General features: G+C 36.6%; 2 protein-coding genes across 2 annotated transcripts; both read right to left on the reverse strand.

Moving 5' to 3' along the window:
• Positions 1-2661: 2661 nt before the first annotated feature.
• Positions 2662-6744, reverse strand: LOC120482083 (polymeric immunoglobulin receptor). Its single transcript, XM_039676063.2, has 9 exons — positions 6586-6744; positions 6089-6394; positions 5668-5982; positions 5554-5584; positions 5033-5121; positions 4848-4900; positions 3144-3206; positions 2985-3038; positions 2662-2905 (listed from the first exon to the last, which is right to left on the reverse strand). Exons 1-9 carry the CDS (start codon positions 6644-6646, stop codon positions 2858-2860), a joined length of 1020 nt encoding a protein of 339 aa, XP_039531997.2. The 5' UTR covers positions 6647-6744; the 3' UTR covers positions 2662-2857.
• Positions 6745-9095: 2351 nt separating this feature from the next.
• Positions 9096-15184, reverse strand: LOC120482084 (polymeric immunoglobulin receptor). Its single transcript, XM_089131514.1, has 9 exons — positions 14230-15184; positions 13741-14049; positions 13314-13622; positions 13185-13215; positions 12453-12529; positions 12268-12320; positions 10559-10618; positions 10396-10452; positions 9096-10314 (listed from the first exon to the last, which is right to left on the reverse strand). Exons 1-9 carry the CDS (start codon positions 14288-14290, stop codon positions 10267-10269), a joined length of 1005 nt encoding a protein of 334 aa, XP_088987640.1. The 5' UTR covers positions 14291-15184; the 3' UTR covers positions 9096-10266.
• Between the last annotated feature and the right edge of the window lie 3293 nt (positions 15185-18477).

Below are 18477 nucleotides of genomic sequence, written 5' to 3' on the forward strand. Positions count from 1 at the left end.
GAAGGGCTGCCAACTCTCACGCATGTTCAGCGTGAGACTCACGCAATTGAGCCCATTCTCACGCTCTCACGACGCCACACCCTCGATTTCTCACTCTGAAGTGTCACTGTCAACCTGGTCGGTCAAAAGCCTGAAAGATGAGTTTATCTATAGACCTGCCTGTTGACCCACTCGTGATCGACTAGTTTTACTGCAAATTAGTTCAAATATCCAATCCTCCACAGTGTTTCATATTTCCTTAAAATGATTCCCAGGTATGTTTTAAAAATGTATTAAAGTTTCAAATGTGTTGTGGCTGCATTAGTTCCTGTAGTGAGTGATGAACCTCTGAGCAAGTCAAATAATAATGTGTGAATCTGCACTGAGGCTGTTAGAAACACACGAGGAAGTAAAGATGCAACACTTTACAGTCAAGCAGAGACTGAAACTCCACTACACTGTTCACCACATGGACATCACAGTGTGATACAGTATATGGGCAGACAAAAACGTAACGTGTGGCCATTCAAACGTAAAAAAAGTAGTGTATAACCTGAATATATATCATATGCACCAACCAAGAGTGAATTTTTTTACATCTCGGTCTTTTTTTTTAGCCAGTGCATTCAAACTGTGTGTCAAGAACTAGTTACAAATGTCAGCTAAATGACATGGCTGTTATAGAAAACTGTGTTACTTAGTTTCAAACACTATAGTGAAATATTACAATACACGCATAGTCCGGGAAGTTGAAACACCATGTAACATTATGATATCCGCTTGGGGGATATGTTAGGACATTTATAAAAATAAATAAATAAATAAATAAATAAAAATGAAAGTTTATCATCCAAAACAAGCTTTTAACATAATTTGTTTGTGTGTATATGTGTCTGTGTAACAAAACTGAATAAAATGAGCAAATATGCACCAGCTTCAACAATTATTTGTGTGTTGTTCCTGCAGAGAAATGAAGCATTACAATTAACATATCCGCTCTCCCCTACACATTAGAAAAGACAGGACAATAAAACATGAAGCCAAAGGACAACAAAACAAAAAACACACACGTTAGGTTTCAGTATCTTTGGCCCTGTTCACACCTGTATTAAGATGTGTTTTGGTCACACATCTTTGGTCGTGTTTTGGTAGGATCACAAGTAGACGAGGGAGACACACACACGTTTACACCTTTTGTCCACTCTCAACCACTTCTGTCCTGATTTCTTCGAGAGGGTCTACGGGCGGGTAAATGTGTGGACTTTTCCAGATCTTTCGATCTAAAGGATGAAATAAGCTCACGAAATTTACATATGAACATGACTGGAGAAAACAGAAAAACACACAGAGAGCAGTATAGCTTTCGTTTCTGCTCTGACAGCCGCAAGACCAGCCGAAAGTGTTGAGCAGAAATCAAGAATTGGGAGAGAATATTGAGTTGTTGTTTTTCTTCTTCAAACCAAACTTGGGTCTCTCAGCCAAACTTTAAATCCCCTCTGGCTAGCGTGCGTCCCATAATATTTGCATATTATGTCTACGGTGGAGACGGTCAGTTGAACAAGCGTCTGGATGCAGTCTCAGGATAAAGACTTGATGCTTCTGTGAGTCAATGGTGTTAAAGTTGCAATTAATTTGATGATGATGAACTTGAAATGTTAGTTTGACTCAGTTGGTTGAGGAAGTAACACACGTCTTAATGTGTTGAGGCCTGTGTCTTGATGATGCTGATGTGAGTTCACACTCGAACAGCAACCAGAAGACACAGAGAAGAGAGAAGGACAGAGGTCACTCCGACAGAGGCCTTTAACTCCTTTAACAATAACTTAACTCATCACAGAAAATTTTTGCATTATCAATGTCAATATTGTATACAATTTTCTATCTTAGTGGGGACTTGGTCCTCTTGCTGTAGATTAAACAAAAACGAAAACACACACGAGTTTCCATGTTTTATCGGGAGTTTCGACATAATAATTTTTATACCCCTAATAATAATTTAATAATTTCTGTCCCCTTACCCAAAACGATCCACATCTAATAAAACTTTCTGCATTTTTACATATTCAAAAGACATAATTTAGTGTGATTTATAAGCTTTTACTCATGGGGTTAAAAAATTAAAATTAAATGAAGTTTTGTTAATAACTAAGTTCGGGAGGAGCACGTTCAGATAATTAACACGAGTGGACGGCAATCAGCAATCAGCAACCAATGATAAGAGGGTATATATAGACTCAGCAGTCTTACCTCGATCCATTGGCGGCTTGCAGCATCCCTCCTCCACCCCTTCTCCACACTCCTAGTCCTGCACACTCCTCTTTCTAAAAAATCACTTACATACGGGGGGAGTACTCTGGGTTCGGGCAGAATTCCGAGCACGGAGCCCTCCCTCCGGACAGCACGCCAAATACGCATTGAATCTTACTCACTCAAAATTATATGTAAGTGTGAACTCGTGAAATGAAAATTAAAACAGAGGAAAGGAGTAAACTGATTTTTTGAACTACAAAGTACTTTATTTATTTTAATTTAAAAAATGTGCATGTTTGTAAAAATTCAAGTGGAAATAGAAACAGAATACTGTACAATAAACAAAGTGGAGAAATGAAACGGACACAAATATATAACTACAAAATATAAATACTAATACTCTAATTCATTAACAGTCCGTATAACGCTGTTCATACTAGGGTCCTTTTGAAAAATGGGGGAAGGAGGGGGATCAAGCAAACATAAAGTTAACTTTAATGCATTTGTATCTGTGGATCTGTTAGATGTTCATGTAAAGCAAGCCTAAAAAACTACAAAAATAATCTAAATAGTCCAAAAATAGGGCAAAATAGTCTCTTCTGTTCCTGTGTAATCCTCACTGTTGCTGTTAGTGTGGAGCCACAGTGCTGTATATAGTTCCTCCTGCTGGAGGCTTCTGGAAATGCGAGATCATTTTCAATAAACTGCCAGCAGTATAATAGATACATTAAATAATATATTTCTGTAAAACTTACTGCTTCACTCCCAGGAGCATCAATAACACTGTAGGTTACGTCCTTGTTGGGATCCTGTGGAGAAAGGGATTGTCATTAAAAATATATATATATTCATGAAAACTTACTCTTAAAATGTCATGTTTCTGAGCTATTGTGTAGAGGTATATGTTTACTTACTCCTGGGCGTTCATCATCTATAGTGTTGTATATCACAGGATCTTCTTCAGGTTTAGAGTAGATCTGCATCAAACACAAACACACAGAAAACAAGGAAAAAGAAATATCAAGAATTCAACACGTGACTTAATCCATGGCTAACCTAATGTATTGATTATGAGGCATACGGCGCTAGAAATTCATGACAAATTCCTGACATTAAACTGATGCCCCGCTCTATATGGACATTCCCGTCCAATAAGGACAGCAATGTGTTCCCAATCAAACAGCGAAGATGGAAGCATATGGAGCTGTCCTTTTCTGTTCAAGAACTTCACATGTAAGAAATGTGTAAAGAAGACATGTAAATGAATTTTCATTTTACGTGAACGAAAATAAATAGGTGCGTTCACACCATGTCGTAATTACCACATGATTTAAACTTATAAAAAGAGTTCACATACTGGTAGAGCTATTACTTGTAAATGGGCTATATGCACGCATAAGTTCCGCATTTGACGTAAGGATGCTCGTCCATTTCCGGTTGTGTCCCGTTGAGAAAACGGGATTATGAGTCTTCAATATTTACTGTCCTCCCGTCTTTGAAACGAAACGTACATACGTTTAGATGTAATTTTATATATAGTTATGTTTATTTAATATAATTTTAAAAAGAAGCATAAACACAACGAGGGGTGTCTGTTTTATCTGTTTTTGTGACTAACGTTTCATTAGTATAACCATGGAGTATAAAATTCAATATAAATTCTCGGTATTGCATTGGACTCTACGATTGGCGGAAGTTATCGAGCATCCTTAATCCTTCACCGGAAATACCGCCGTGAGCCCATTGTCTGAGAGCTCCTATTCAGCACCTGACCGCTGCAGATTCATTTAGGGTGAATTCTATTCCACATGCTGTATGAAGTCCAAACTGCTATTTTATATGTGTATTTTATATGTTAACATAAACAATATTCTTCGAAGATGATGAAGATCCCAAACGAAAGTGAACAACTGAATCCCTTCATGAAGGGCCCTTCCACAAGTCTGTTAGCAAAGGGTAGCGAACTGTTGTGATGATCACTTCAAGGAAGTATGGTCAGTGGTTTATGGTCATGTGACCCAGGGTGACAAGTCCTTGTGCACGACTAGAAATGGCGGGGGAGTCGGAGTTAATTCATAAAACAGAATAATAATTTCTTTTTTTTAATATATATTACACATATTTGTACCATCATATTAAGTTTTAAAAAGTTTCAAGTTCTTCTTTTGAAAAGTTATATTTGCTGTCATCTCCCATGAACACTTCTGCTTGTGAGATAACGGAAATATGAATAGGGTCCATTATGGGAACATTAGAACATTTGAATTAATTCAATGAATGGTGTATAAATAACATTTTTGAGTAAAAGTGTTGAGAACATTATTAAAGAATATTAACATTCTATTAACATAATGTAAGAATGTTTGTTTATAACTTTGAGTGAACTTTGCCAGAACATTAGCCGAAGAATGTTCAAAACTTTTTTTCTCCAGTAAACGTGTGACTACTGTTTACTATCTGTATTCAGCTCAGTGTGATACACATAGCACCCAGCTAGACAAAAATGACATAGTATAGAAAGAAGTGTGTGAACAGCATAAAAACGCAAAAAAAAACTGTATACACTGATATTGTCATATGAATATTTTTCATAAATGCTCGTAAATTAAAGGACTTACTGTGTCAATGGTTCTGCTGTCGTTTCTCTCTCTGTTCTGATGTTTATCTTGCTCTTTATTTTAAAAATGGGGAACAATAATATGACATTAACATCATTTATGTATATTTACTTTTGAAATAAATGATAACATGGCATGAAATGAACTTTAAAAAAAATTAAGAAAGGAGTGCAGGTCAAACTGACTGTGTGTCCGTCTCCAGGTGAAAACAGCGAGCAGAATCAACAGCAGCAGAAGAGCAGCTGAAACTGGAAGCCACACACTCAGACGAACTCTGTGGGAAATGAGAAAACACGTTTAAATCTGTCCATTCAAAAAGCTCAGAGAGAGTTCTGGATCTAATTCAGCTGAATGAAAGCACCAGAAAACAAACCATCTGTAAACCATCAACTAAATATCCTCCAGGCCATTAAACTTTAGTGCATTTCAGGCTAATAGTCTTAGAATCAGTTTAAGCTTATTTTTGTTTTTTTAAAAATACAGATGTATTACTTTTTTTCTTTAATGCCTTCATCTTCATTGCTATTCTTGTTTCCAGTTTCTCTTCTGCAAAGATAGAAAAAAAGAAAGAAAAATCACTAGGAAAATGAGGAAATGATTGCGTAAGCAATACAAACAAAGAAATTGAGGAAATAAAGCATTGACAAAACCGCCAAATATAGAATAGTTCTATGAAGATTTTAATGAGAAACATTTCAATACTAACGTGTCTCTCGCATTGTCTCTGGTCTTGTTTACTGTCAAAAGTAGAAAGCACAGCAATTTTAGTTGATTTTATTTAAAATATAGTAGAAACATATTTATTAATTAAAAATTGTACCTGACTCTGCCTCGGTTACAGTGAGTTGAACAGGATTCAGTGCCTCTCCAGCAGAGCAGAAGTACCATCCAGAATCACTGAGTCTCAGTCCAGTCATCAACACAGTGAAGGAGCTTCTCCCATCATCACTGATCTGGACTGATGAATTCTGGGATGTGTCATTCCTCCCCACTGTGTAACAGCTCTGATCTTTATATCTGATTCTGCACCACTGTTTGAGTTTATCCTGATATCCAGAAGTGTAGAAACACTGGACACTGACATCATCACCTTCATGTCCAGATACACTGCTGCTCATCACAGACACACCAGGAGCTGAACACAGAGTCGTTTGAGATTATTAAATACATACAGTACTGTGTGTGTGAAGTCAGAGAATTTGACATTATAATGTGATTAATATAATTACAAAATCTCATACCAGACTGAACCTTGAGATGAAGCTCATATGTGACAGTCAGTTTTCCATCAGTCTCCACAGCACAGAAATAATCCCCATTATGTGTCGAGTGCTGCAGGTTTCTCATAGTCACAGTAAAGAGACTCTGATCAGGATGATCAGTTACTGACACATTTTTCTCTGTTGTGTTTGTGTATATATTAGATTGATCAATATCTGAGTACCAGTATTTCTTCTGTGGTGGGTTTTTCTCATCATAATGACATGGGATGGTGACAGATCCTCCAGTCTTAATAGTTACGATATGATTTGACCCGCATTCAACCCCTAAACAAACAACACACACAAACAGTTTTTTATTTTATTTTCAGGATTAACAATAATTCACTCATTAATTTGTTCTATCTTCACATAAAACACATTGCAAGCATCATGAACAGCTGAGCATAAAATCAGTTATTGCAAAATGATAAACAGGATCCATTATAAACAAAGACAGCACAACATTTAATTCTCACCTAAAATGAGCCAAAACGCGACTGAAATGTAGATCATTTTTTCCTTTGCGAATGTGGCCATCGTTTAAGTTTCTCTTCCTGTATCTTGAGTTGTCAAACTGTGTTTGTAGTGACTGCTGCACTTCCTTAAATGGCTCTGTAGTCTTTCATAGGCATATGTGGCAGAACGTTGTGTAGTTGGTAGGAAGGAGTATGTCATTTAAAAACAGGAAAAGCTGTTTCACAGAGCCTTCAATATAGTGCACACAGAGGCGAACAAACACTCAGTGGGGGCTCCAGGCAAAATATTATATATATATATATATATATATATATATATATATATATATCAGAAGATACAATACAATACAACAATCTTCAAGACAGATTAAATCTTCAAATGGGTAACAGATTGTCACCTTAAAAAGGTAATGTGCGTGGTGGAACAATGCTTGAGAATGAGGCGTCACAAGCCGATTTGGGCGGGGTCTGAGCCGGTCGGCCATGATGGTAGGAGACGCTATCGGTTACCAGTGGCAACGCCTTTAGAACCTCACAGAGATGCGACTAAACACTCCAGAGCTCTTTAATTTTCGTGCATTTATTAATTTCGCGCATTTATTATTTTGGCAGGACACACTGTAAAAAATTATTTTTTGGTTAAGTAAATACTAGTGAAAAAACCCAATGTAATTTACTTGAAAAAGTTAGTTCAGGCAAGAATTTAAAAAATTCCATATCAGTACTTATTTCAAGCGAGTATAAAAAAAAAGTGTAATATCAAGTCAATAAAATTAAGTAAAAATTACTCAACTTTTCTGATACTGGGGTTCCCATCATGCACTGGACCTTGAATAATTAATGAGGTTAATTTTTCACTGGTTTCCAGCTGTATTTACACTGTTTTATCATTGATTTTTGTTTTCAGTATTAGTAAATTGCCATTTTGTGACATTTCGAGTAATTTTTTTGCTTAAAACGACACATTCAAACACATTCAAACGATCCATCAAATGCACCATTGTGTATTGTCTACCAAGTATTGAGGTGTTTGCATTCACATAAGGCTTAAAGTCTGACATGATGTATATATAAATTACTTAGATGATCTAAGTAAAGAACATACTATAAATGACTAATAAAATTCAAGATAATTGTTTTAGTGAAGTGTAATACAAAGGCAAAGGAAATCGGTATTAATCAACCTTTTACAAGCCGAGTTAAAATTACTTATTTTTTGTAAAGTTTACTTAATTCCACATTCCAAGTAAATTTAACTTAAAGATTTCTAATTAAAGCTACTGATAAATATGTTTAGGTTTTTACTTGGCAAATCTTTGTAAATTTACTAGCATTTTCTGAGTGAGATCGTTTAGCAAGGTTTTTTCAAGTAAATCCTACTCCAAATTTTTTACAGTGCAGAGACGGATCTAAGAATACGAGAAAAAAAGGGAAAAATGCAAAAAGATAAGGCGAAGGAAAAGGGACCTTACAGGAACAATCTCACACAAAGATAGACAGTAAAAGAAATGTACACAGCGACCCCGTTGATTTCAAGGGAGAGAGTTGAAGCTCAACATGGGCACTCACTTCCTGATAGCCAAGCGTTCTGCGCAGGCTCAAACTGAGCTTGATGACGTAGATGTCACGTGAGCAAACTGACTGACAGTTGTAAATCGTCTAGTATCAAATTTTAATCGAGCACAGAAACGGCGAATCGCGCCCAGGAACAACTATTGGTAAGTATTCTGATTAATTATTTTGTCATTTTACTTTTATTTATGCCATGTACTGACTTTAGACAGTAAACGATTGCCTGCGAGGCTGTGCGAGCTTCTCCTCCTGTCTATACGGTAACTTCTCTACTGTGCGACGGACAGTCGAGTGGTTATGACGCAATTTTTAGCCTATTTTTACAAGAACGGCTTCTACGGGCCCATAACGTAACATACAAACTGGAGCCTTTTATACATTGTTGTGTTTCTTTAGAAATAAATAATGGATAAATGGAGTCTTTGGACGCCTCAGATGTAAAGTTATTCGCAGTCAAAGTGACGCCAAAATGAATGGGAGTCAATGGGATGCTAACAGCAGGTGATACCGCAATTAACTCGATAAATATGGCAGGTAAGTTACCGTTTTTTGGAGAAATTATCCATTCAGAACATAGCTCCATATATGAGCTCAGCTGACTGCAGTGAGTTGGAGTGCTGATCCCGAATTGCTTTCTCATCCTCATACTTGGGCATTGTCAACTATCTTGCTTATGGTATAAGCGCATATAACGTTAGCAGTGAACAATTTAAAAACTATACATCTCTTAAAGCCCGCGGACATTTCACCAAGTTTCTTGTTATTTGACTGACTGAAAGTTTTTCCAGTTGGATTCATATCTAAATATTATACAATCACAATTATAACAATAAAAATTACTTTTAGTCAAAGTTAAGCATTTTTTGTTTTGAAAATAATAATAAATCAATCATATTACATTATGATTAGAATCAAGCCTGAAAAAGATATTACAAAGACAGAGTTTATCATTTATTTCAATATAAAAAATTGTATTTTTCCAAAATCTGTATCTACACGTCATTACATATTGAGTACAAATACATGACGTGAACATCAAAATGCAATGAACTGAAAATTACCCCATGATTTACTAGCCATCCTATGTTTATATGAGATGAATACAATCTGAGTTATATTAAAAATGTCCTGGCTCTTCCAAACTTTGAAGTCCATCAAAGTGCATTCATCCATGATAACAGTGCTCCACACGGCTCTGGCGGGTTAATAAAGGCCTTCTGAAGCGAAGCGATGTGTTCGTGTGAGAAAAATATCCATTAAAACTTTATAAAGTAAAATAACTCCTCAAACAAACATGGATTTGACTTAAGTGTAAAGTGTAACTTATGCGAGTATATGAGACGTACTGTCATGAAGCACTACGCTACTTTTGACGCCATAAGTTGCATAAGTTACGCTTTAGACGCAAGTACACTCTGTATATTCGTTTGGCCAGAAGCTAGAACTTTACTCTGTAACGTTAAATATGAATTATTTTTTTTACACAAACTCATCGCCTTGCCTCAAAAGGCCTTTATTAACACCTGGAGCCTTGTGGAGTTTGTTTATGATGGATGGATGCACTTTTTTAAGCTCCAAAACTGATGGTTGCAAACTGCCATTATAAAGCTTGGAAGAGTCAGAGTGTTTTTTTTTAATATAACTCTATAATATAACTCTTTTTAATATAAAAGAGTGTCATATACACCCAGGATGGCTTGAGGGTGAGTAAATCATGGGCTAATTTTCATTTTAAAGTGAACTACCCTTCTCAAGTATTGGTAAACGATTGTTAGCAATTGTAAAAAAAAATAAAAAATAAAAAATAAACTGTACAGATTCAGACAGTAGTTAAAATCAATACATTAACAAATTAACCAATTAACAATCAAAAGGTTAAGACAATTAACCTTTGTATTTATACAGTACATCTATTTTTGTATTTATGTGTTATATAATTTATGTAAACTGAAAATTCATAGTTGCATTTTTACACTATACCACACATTCCTCTTATTGCTCTTCCACAACAATTTGAGCATTTAGCCAAAGCAATTGAGAAAAGCTGTAATATGAATGTGACTGTGAGTTGACCAGGGTTCAGTTCCTGTCCAGCAGAGCGAGTTGCTGTTAGTGTGGAGCCACAGTGCTGTATATCCCTCCTCCTGCTGGAGGCTTCTGGAAGTGCGAGATCTTTTTCTCAATATACTGCCAGCAGTACAATAAACACATTAAATAATATATTTCTGTAAAACTTACTGCTTCACTCCCAGGAACATCACAAATAGTAGAGTAGGTTATGTTTTTGTTGGCATCCTGTGGAGAAAGGGATCGTAATTACACATCATTTTGAAATCTTACTCTTAATGTGTCAGATTTCTGAGCCATTGTGTTAATGGTGTGGTGTGTGTGGTTTACATACATGTGAGAATTCATCATTTATAGTGCTGTATATCACAGGTTCTTGAGGTTCACAGTAGATCTGCATTTTACAAGGAAAAAGATGCATCAAAAAATGGTTAACCCAATGTATGATCTCGAGAAGTTAGCTTGGAAAAAAAAAAACTAACACGCTTTAAAATGTTTTTGATTGGTCTGGAGATTAACCTGTGTAAACCAGAAGACGGAAACAAAGACTTTGGCAATTCTATAATTCAACTTTACACATTAAGTTATAAAATGTTATTTCTGAAGGTTTTCTAAACGTTCAAAACATCCAGTTTAGTAAGTCTTTTAGGGGACATTGCATATTGTCATTATGTACATTATTGGAACGTTAATTTTGAATGATTGAAAACAAATCACCATTTAAGGACTGTTTTAAAAATAAAACTTTCAATGAACGATGTATAAATAATGTTTTTGTGCTTACATTTTGAGGAATCTGAATGAATGTTCTATTAACAGTATTGTGAGAATGTTTGTTCATGACTTTGAGAGAATCTTGCCAGAATGTGAGCCACAGTTCTGAGAACGTTCCTTGTTAGCTGGGATATTAATCCACAATGTACCTATACATTTTGAAGCCTATATAAAGTTAAAAAAAAAAAACAAAAAAAAAAAAACACAAGCAGAAACAATAAAGTTTAAAAAAAAAAAAAAAAACAACAAGCATGTTATAACTGTGTGTTCTATGTCATAGATCAAAACGTGAAAATATTTAGTGGCTTTGTTCACCACAGACCTTATTTCAGGCGATTTAGCAAAATCCCATTAAAAAAACATTGAATTTAGAGCGAGGGAACCGGAAGTGCTCAAATGCTAACTCCCTTCCGCGTTTGGCCCACAAAGTGGCGCCATAAGAATGAATTGAATGTTTTGAGCAAGTTACAACATTTTGCAGACATGCGTGTTGTGGTTTCCCATAAAAACATAATGGTAGGACTAAAACTTAGCCAATGTAATTGAGGAAACTGTATCAATACACAGATAGCTACTATCATTCTGTCACGGATTCTGAGGGAGAGGCTAAACACACAACGAAGAATAAAGGATAATTCCGGTATTTAACACCTTGAGTCTATTTTGTAGTTTGTTTTGAATGAAATAGAGTGGTGGACTTGGGTCGTTTCGTGTCTTAGGCCATCAATGTGTACTTACATTTATGAGTCATTAAATCATGTTTAATTTTGACTTCTCTGTGCATGCTCTTTGAGGTGGACCCCCTTAGCCTCCAGTGTATGACTGATAGACAACAACGGTTTGACTAAAAAATGTCAAAATTGAAAATACTGTGGAAACAAAGACACCTACATCTTGGATGCCCTTGAGGTAAGCTAAAACATATCAAAAATTAATTTCAAAGTGAACTATCCCTTTAAGGGTTGTTTTATGGACATGTTTGTGCATGCCCATAGACAGCCAGTCTAAAGCTGCACAAACAATTCTAAAAAAGTCAAAAACTCGAGATCGGACCCATTGTCAAAATTTCTAAGTCCACCACTCTATTTCATTCAAAACAAACTACAAAATAGACTCAAGGTGTTAAATACTGGAATTATCCTTTAATGATGAAATCAAATCAGTGACCAAGATGACAAACAAGGCAAGGAGAAACGGTGACCGAAAACTTTGATGGTGTGACACATACAGTATATAACATTTTCATAACCCAGAATTTAAAGGACTTACTGCGTCAACGGTTCTGCTGTCGTTTTTCTCTCTGTTTTGATGTTTATCTTGCTCTTTAGTTTAAAAATGGGGAACAATAATATGACATTAACGTAATTGATGTATATGTACCGTTGAAATAAATGATAACATAGCATGAAATGAACTTTAAAAAGAATTAAGAAAGGAGTGCAGGTCAAACTGACTCCATCTCCAGGTGAAAACAGCGAGCAGAATCAACAGCAGCAGAAGTGCAGCTGGAAGCCACACACTCAGAAGAACTCTGTGGGAAATAAGAAAACACGTTTAAATCTGTCCATTCAAAAAGCTCACAAGAAAAGGTGTGTGATTAAGTCACCTGAAAGTGTCTGGTGCTTTTATTCCAGCCCATTCGCCCATTCTCACCCCCAAGGCGTCACTTAACTTAACTGCATTTGGACATGCTTCAATATCTGACGCTTTAGGCGCCCTTTAGCGTCAGTTAGATGACGCCCTAGGATCGCGGGTACCCTACCCCCACCCCACACCTAAACCTAACCTCGTCCTCTAACTGACGCTTTCCTTTAGCGTCAGTTAGATGACGCCGTAGGATCGCGTCATGTAAGTGATGCTAAAGGGCGCCTAAAACGTCAAATATTGAAGCATGGTCAAAGGTGACGCCTTGGGGTGAGAATGCGTTGTTTATTCAGGTGACTTACACACCTTTTCTTCTGACCTTTTTGAATGGACAGATTCAAAATAATTCAGATAAGGTGTATCTGAATTAAAACTTTCATCAGATCTTTATTAAACTTTGTTAATGCACTTCAGCATAGAATTTAAAGCTTTATTTCATTTACAGGAGACAAATAAATTGGAGAAATTGATGACAAAACATCAAAATATAGAATAACTCTAGGAAGATTATTCATTTGAATGAGAACCATTTGAATACTAACAAGTCTCTCGGATTGTCTGTGCCTCCGATTACTGTCAAAAGTAGAAAGCAAAGAAATTTTAGTTGTGTTTTATTTTTAATATTTTCATTTTTAAGCAAAATATTTCATTGAGAAAGAATTGAAGCCTACCAGATTCTGCCTCGGTTACAGTGAGTTGAACAGGATTCAGTGCCTGTCCAGCAGAGCAGAAGAACCATCCAGAATCACTGAGTCTCAGTCCAGTCATCAACACAGTGAAGGAGCTTCTCCCATCATCACTGATCTGGACTGATGAATTCTGGGATGTGTTAGTCCTCCCCACTTTATAACAGCTCTGATCTTTATATCTGCACCACTGTTTGCGTTTATCCTGATATCCAGAAGTGTAGAAACACTGGACACTGACATCATCACCTTCATGTCCAGATACACTGCTGTTCATCACAGACACACCAGGAGCTGAACACACAGACACAAGTCATCTGATCACAAACACAAATGATTATAAAATACATGTGTGTGAAGTCTGAGAATTATTCATTAGAATGTGATTAAAATCATTATAAAAATCTCATACCAGACTGAACAGCGACATAAAGATCATATCTAACACTCTCCTGTCCATCAGTCTCCACTATACAACAATAGCGTCCAGTGTCTTCATGCTGCAGGTTTCTCATAGTCACAGTAAAGAGACTCTGATCAGGATGATCAATTACTGACAGATTCTCCTCTGTTGTGTTTGTGTATATATAAGATTTATCAATTTCTGAGTGCCAGTATTTCTTCTGCGGTGGGTTTTTCTCATCATAATGACATGGGATGGTGACAGATCCTCCAGTCTTAATAGTTATGATATAATTTAACCAACTAAAGCATTCAACCCCTAAAACAAACACACAAACCATTATAAAATCCAGGATAAACAATAATTAGCTCATTAATTTGTTTCCTATTCATATAAAACACATTAAAAGCATCATGAACAGCTGAGCATAAAATCTGTTATTCCAAAATGATAAACAGGATCCATTAGAAACAAAGACAGCACAACATTTATTCTCACCTAAAATGAGCCAAAACGCGACTGAAATGTAGATCATTTTTTCCTTTGCGTATGTGGCCATTGTGAAAGTCTCTATTCCTGTATCTTGAGTTGTCAAACTGCGTGACTGCGGCACTTCCCTTGTCACCCTTCATATAACACTCACACTTCTTGTGCCATCTGACGAAATGCAATAAGGATAGACTCTAGATTTCAAGCCACATTTTTTCTGGTCACACATTCATTTGTATAGTATCTGTTTCAATAGAGTGTCTGGGCCTGGGGGGCAATTACATTTCAATCACAAATAATCTATGATGACACCCAGCAAACAAAAATATGTTCTAAAGTCATTCTGCTAATGTTCCCATTAAGTAATGAAAATATTATTCCTGAATGTTCTCTCAACTTTAAATGTTAAGGGAACAATCAATTTAACCATTTTGCAAACATAATTTTGCAATATTCTCCAAACATACTAAAACAAGTAGTAACTGATTTTGAGGTTCAATTTAGCATATATTCAATATTCTTTCATGCTGTCAGCAGTTCTCTATGCATTAACAATTTGTTTGAATGTCACTATACAGCTATGCATCTCCAGTCATTGGTTAACTCCCGCCATGCTTGCCTGTTATTAGCCAAGTAAAAAAAGAAAAAATAGAAAGAACTGCATGAGGGTTTGGTCGTGGCTTGTGATGCGTCATCTGCACTATAATCTGGTATCAACTTCCTCTTGTCTTCTGTGAATTATGACATCCCACACAAAGGTCTTAAAGAAATATCAGTCTATTACAGGCCTATTTGCATTACATATACGGCTTTGAAGTAAGGCTGGCCACCACAGAGACCATGTATGTCATAAAATATGTACTTTCAATATTTTCATGTTGTTAAAATATGTGCGTGTGTGCATATATATTATATTATATTATGTATTAAGTCAAGGCACCTTCTTTTATATAGTGCTTTTAAAAATATAGATTTTAAAGCAATTTTACAGTGATAATAGAAAGTAAAGTAACAGAGATTGTTTTGGCTTTACAGCAGCTCTAGAATATTTCACAATCTGCTCAGTTACTGGGATTTTCACACACAACCATTTCTAGGGTTTACAAAGAATGGTGTGAAAAGGGAAAAACATCCAGTATGTGGCAGTCCTGTGGGAGAAAATGCCTTGTTGATGCTCGAGGTCAGAGGAGAATGGGCCGACTGATTCAAGCTGATAGAAGAGCAACTTTGACTAAAATAACCACTCGTTACAACCGAGGTATTCAGCAAAGCATTTGTGAAGCCACAACACACACAACCTTGAGGCGGATGGGCTACAACAGCAGAAGACCCCACCGGGTACCACTCATCTCCACTACACATAGGAAAAAGAGGCGACAATTTGTAAGAGCTCACCAAAATTGGACAGTTGAAGACTTGAAAAAAGTTGCCTAGTCTGATGAGTCTCGATTTCAGTTGAGACATTCAGATGGTAGAGTCAGAATTTGGCGTAAACAGAATGAGAACATGGATCCATCATGCCTTGTTACCACTGTGCAGGCTGGTGGTGGTGGTGTAATGGTTTTCTTGGCACTCTTTAGGCCCCTTAGTGCCAATTGGGCATCGTTTAAATGCCACGGCCTACCTGAGCATTGTTTCTGACCATGTCCATCCCTTTATGGCCACCATGTCCCCATCCTCTGATGGCTACTTCCAGCAGGATAATGCACCATGTCACAAATTAGTTTCTTGAACATGACAATGAGTTGACTGTACTAAAATGGCCTCCACAGTCACCAGATCTCAACCCAATAGAGCATCTTTGGGATGTGGTGGAACGGGAGCTTCGTGCCCTGGATCTCCATCAACTGCAAGATGCTATCCTATCAATATGGGCCAACATTTCTAAAGAATGCTTTCAGCAACTTGTTGAATCAATGCCACGTACAATTAAGGCAGTTATGAAGGCGAAAGGGGGTCAAACACAGTATTAGTATGTATGGTGTTCCTAATAATGCTTTAGGTGAGTGTATGTACAGGTGTGTAGTCTTTCTTTACAAATCGAGTCTATTACTTGTCTGGCCTTAAAAATTCATAATACAGAATATTTTGTTGCATGTGAACTGGAATAATTTTCACAATGTTTTATATGTACAGAAGTGAAGGAAACCAAGATATTGCGTTATATTTCCAGGTAAATAGCAAGACAATCTATTTTTAAGATCTTGGGCTTGACTAGTCCAGAAGACTCAGCAACCCCCACTGCTCTCTCTAGGAAGTTCTCTCTCAAACACACCCCTCATCAGTCAGATGCTTTTATTATAACTGCTTGATTTACAATGGTGGTGTGGTATTTGATTGTAAATGTTGCATATATACAGTGCCCTCCACAATTATTGGGACCCCTGTTTAAGATGTGGTCGAGGACTTTTAAAAATTCTCTCTTTTTTTTAAACAACATAGAACCCAAATGCAAAAAAAGAGAAAAATCCAACCTTTTATTTAAGTACATTACTTTGGTGGTAAAATTTTTTTTTTTAAATTTAAAAAAATAAAAACTTCAAATCATGTGTCCCACAATTATTGGCACCCCTGATGTTAATACTTTGTACAACCCCCTTTTGCCAACAAGACAGCACTTAATCTCCTCCTATAACATTTCACAAGATTGAAGAACACAGAGAGAGGGATCTTTGACCATTCTTCTTTGAAAAATCTTTCTAGATCATCCAGTATCCTGGGCCCTCTCTTGTGCACTCTCCTCTTTAGCTCACCCCACAGGTTTTCGATTGGATTGAGGTCTGGGGACTGAGATGGCCATGGGAGGACCTTGAGTTTGTGACTGAACCATTTTTGTGTAGATTTTGCCACACGTTTTGGATCATTATCCTGCTGAAAGACCCAATGACGACCCATCTTCAGCTTTCTGGCAGAGGCCATCAGGTTTTTATTAAAAATGTCCTGGTAGTTCAAAGCGTTCATAATGCCATGCACCCTAACAAGGTTCCCAGGGCCTTTGGAAGAGAAACAGGCCCACAGCATCACAGATCCTCCACCATACTTCACGGTGGGCATGAGGTACTTTTCGGCATACACATCTTTTGTTTTACACCAGATCCACTTAGAGTGTTTGTTGCCAAAAAGCTCAATCTTAGTCTCATCCGACCAAAGCACACGATCCCAGATGAAGTCCCAGTGCCGCTTGGCAAACTCCAGACGTTTACGTTTGTCAGTGTTAGTGAGAAAAGGCTTTTTCCTAGCATGCCTCCCAAACATCTTGTTGGCATGTAGAGAGCGTCTGATGGTTGTTTTGGAGATTTTGTGACCCCAAGATGCCACTATTTGATGCAATTCTGTGACAGTGAGCTTAGGACTTTTTTTTACTTTTCTTAGCATCCTCCTCACTGTGCGTTGTGGCAAGATAAACTTGGGACCTCTTTCAGCCTTGTTTGTCACTGTTCCTGTTGTTTTAAACTTCTTAATGATTCCTCTAACATTAGATATGGGCAATATAAGGTGAGTGGCTATTTTCTTGTAGCCATTGCCTGACTTATAAAGGTCATCACACATCTGCCTTACTTGAATGGTGTGTTCTCTTGTCTTTGCCATGTTGACAAATGGGTAAGAGAATTAGGCCTCTGTGTCATGTCATATTTATACCCCAGGGAAATAGGAAGTCATGAATTACTAATTAAAAGTTCCTAGATATCCTGACCAACATTAGCAACTACAGAAAATATATATTTTTTTAAAAATCAATTACATTTTTCAGCGGAATTGTTAGGGGTGCCAATAATTGTGGGACACAGGATTTGAAGTTTTTATTTTTCTAAATTTTTACATTTTTTTTTACCACCAAAGTAATGTACTTAAAAAAAAAGGTTGGATTTTTCTCTTTTTTTGCATTTGGGTTCTATGTTGTTTAAAAAAAAGGGAGAATTTTTAAAAGTCCTCAACCACATCTTAAACAGGGGTGCCAATAATTGTGGAGGGCACTGTAGTAAATGACAAACATGCCATTTGGTCTAAAAGTTTAAAATAGTTATTAATTTACATTTTGAATGAGAGTTGTGTTTGATGTAGTCAATGTCAAAACGGTTCTTTCTCATGTTTTGTGGTATTGTCATGTTCCCGTTTGTAGTTTTGCAATATGGGCTGGGAGTACTGCAATTAGTTATTTTGGGTCTGTTTTACACATGTAAGCAAAAAATAGCCTACAGGCTTAAATGGAAACACAAAACAAATTGTATCTGCAGATTTTATTATGAAATCTCCATA

This window comes from Pimephales promelas, chromosome 5, assembly GCF_988280905.1.
Source record: "Pimephales promelas chromosome 5, fPimPro1.hap1.1, whole genome shotgun sequence".
Taxonomy (NCBI): Eukaryota; Metazoa; Chordata; class Actinopteri; order Cypriniformes; family Leuciscidae; genus Pimephales; species Pimephales promelas.

Bases quoted from the DNA above. Each gene is read 5' to 3' on its own strand.
- LOC120482083 (XM_039676063.2), bottom strand. From the start codon at position 6,646: ATGGCCACATTCGCAAAGGAAAAAATGATCTACATTTCAGTCGCGTTT. The intron at 5,983-6,088 runs GTATGAGATTTT...CTCTGTGTTCAG, and splicing joins TCATCTCAAGGTTCAGTCTG to CTCCTGGTGTGTCTGTGATG. The intron at 5,122-5,553 runs GTTAGTATTGAA...CATTTCCCACAG, and splicing joins AGAGACAATGCGAGAGACAC to AGTTCGTCTGAGTGTGTGGC.
- LOC120482084 (XM_089131514.1), bottom strand. From the start codon at position 14,290: ATGGCCACATACGCAAAGGAAAAAATGATCTACATTTCAGTCGCGTTT. The intron at 13,216-13,313 runs GTAGGCTTCAAT...TACTTTTGACAG, and splicing joins TGTAACCGAGGCAGAATCTG to TAATCGGAGGCACAGACAAT. The intron at 10,315-10,395 runs GTAAGTTTTACA...TCGCACTTCCAG, and splicing joins ATGTTCCTGGGAGTGAAGCA to AAGCCTCCAGCAGGAGGAGG.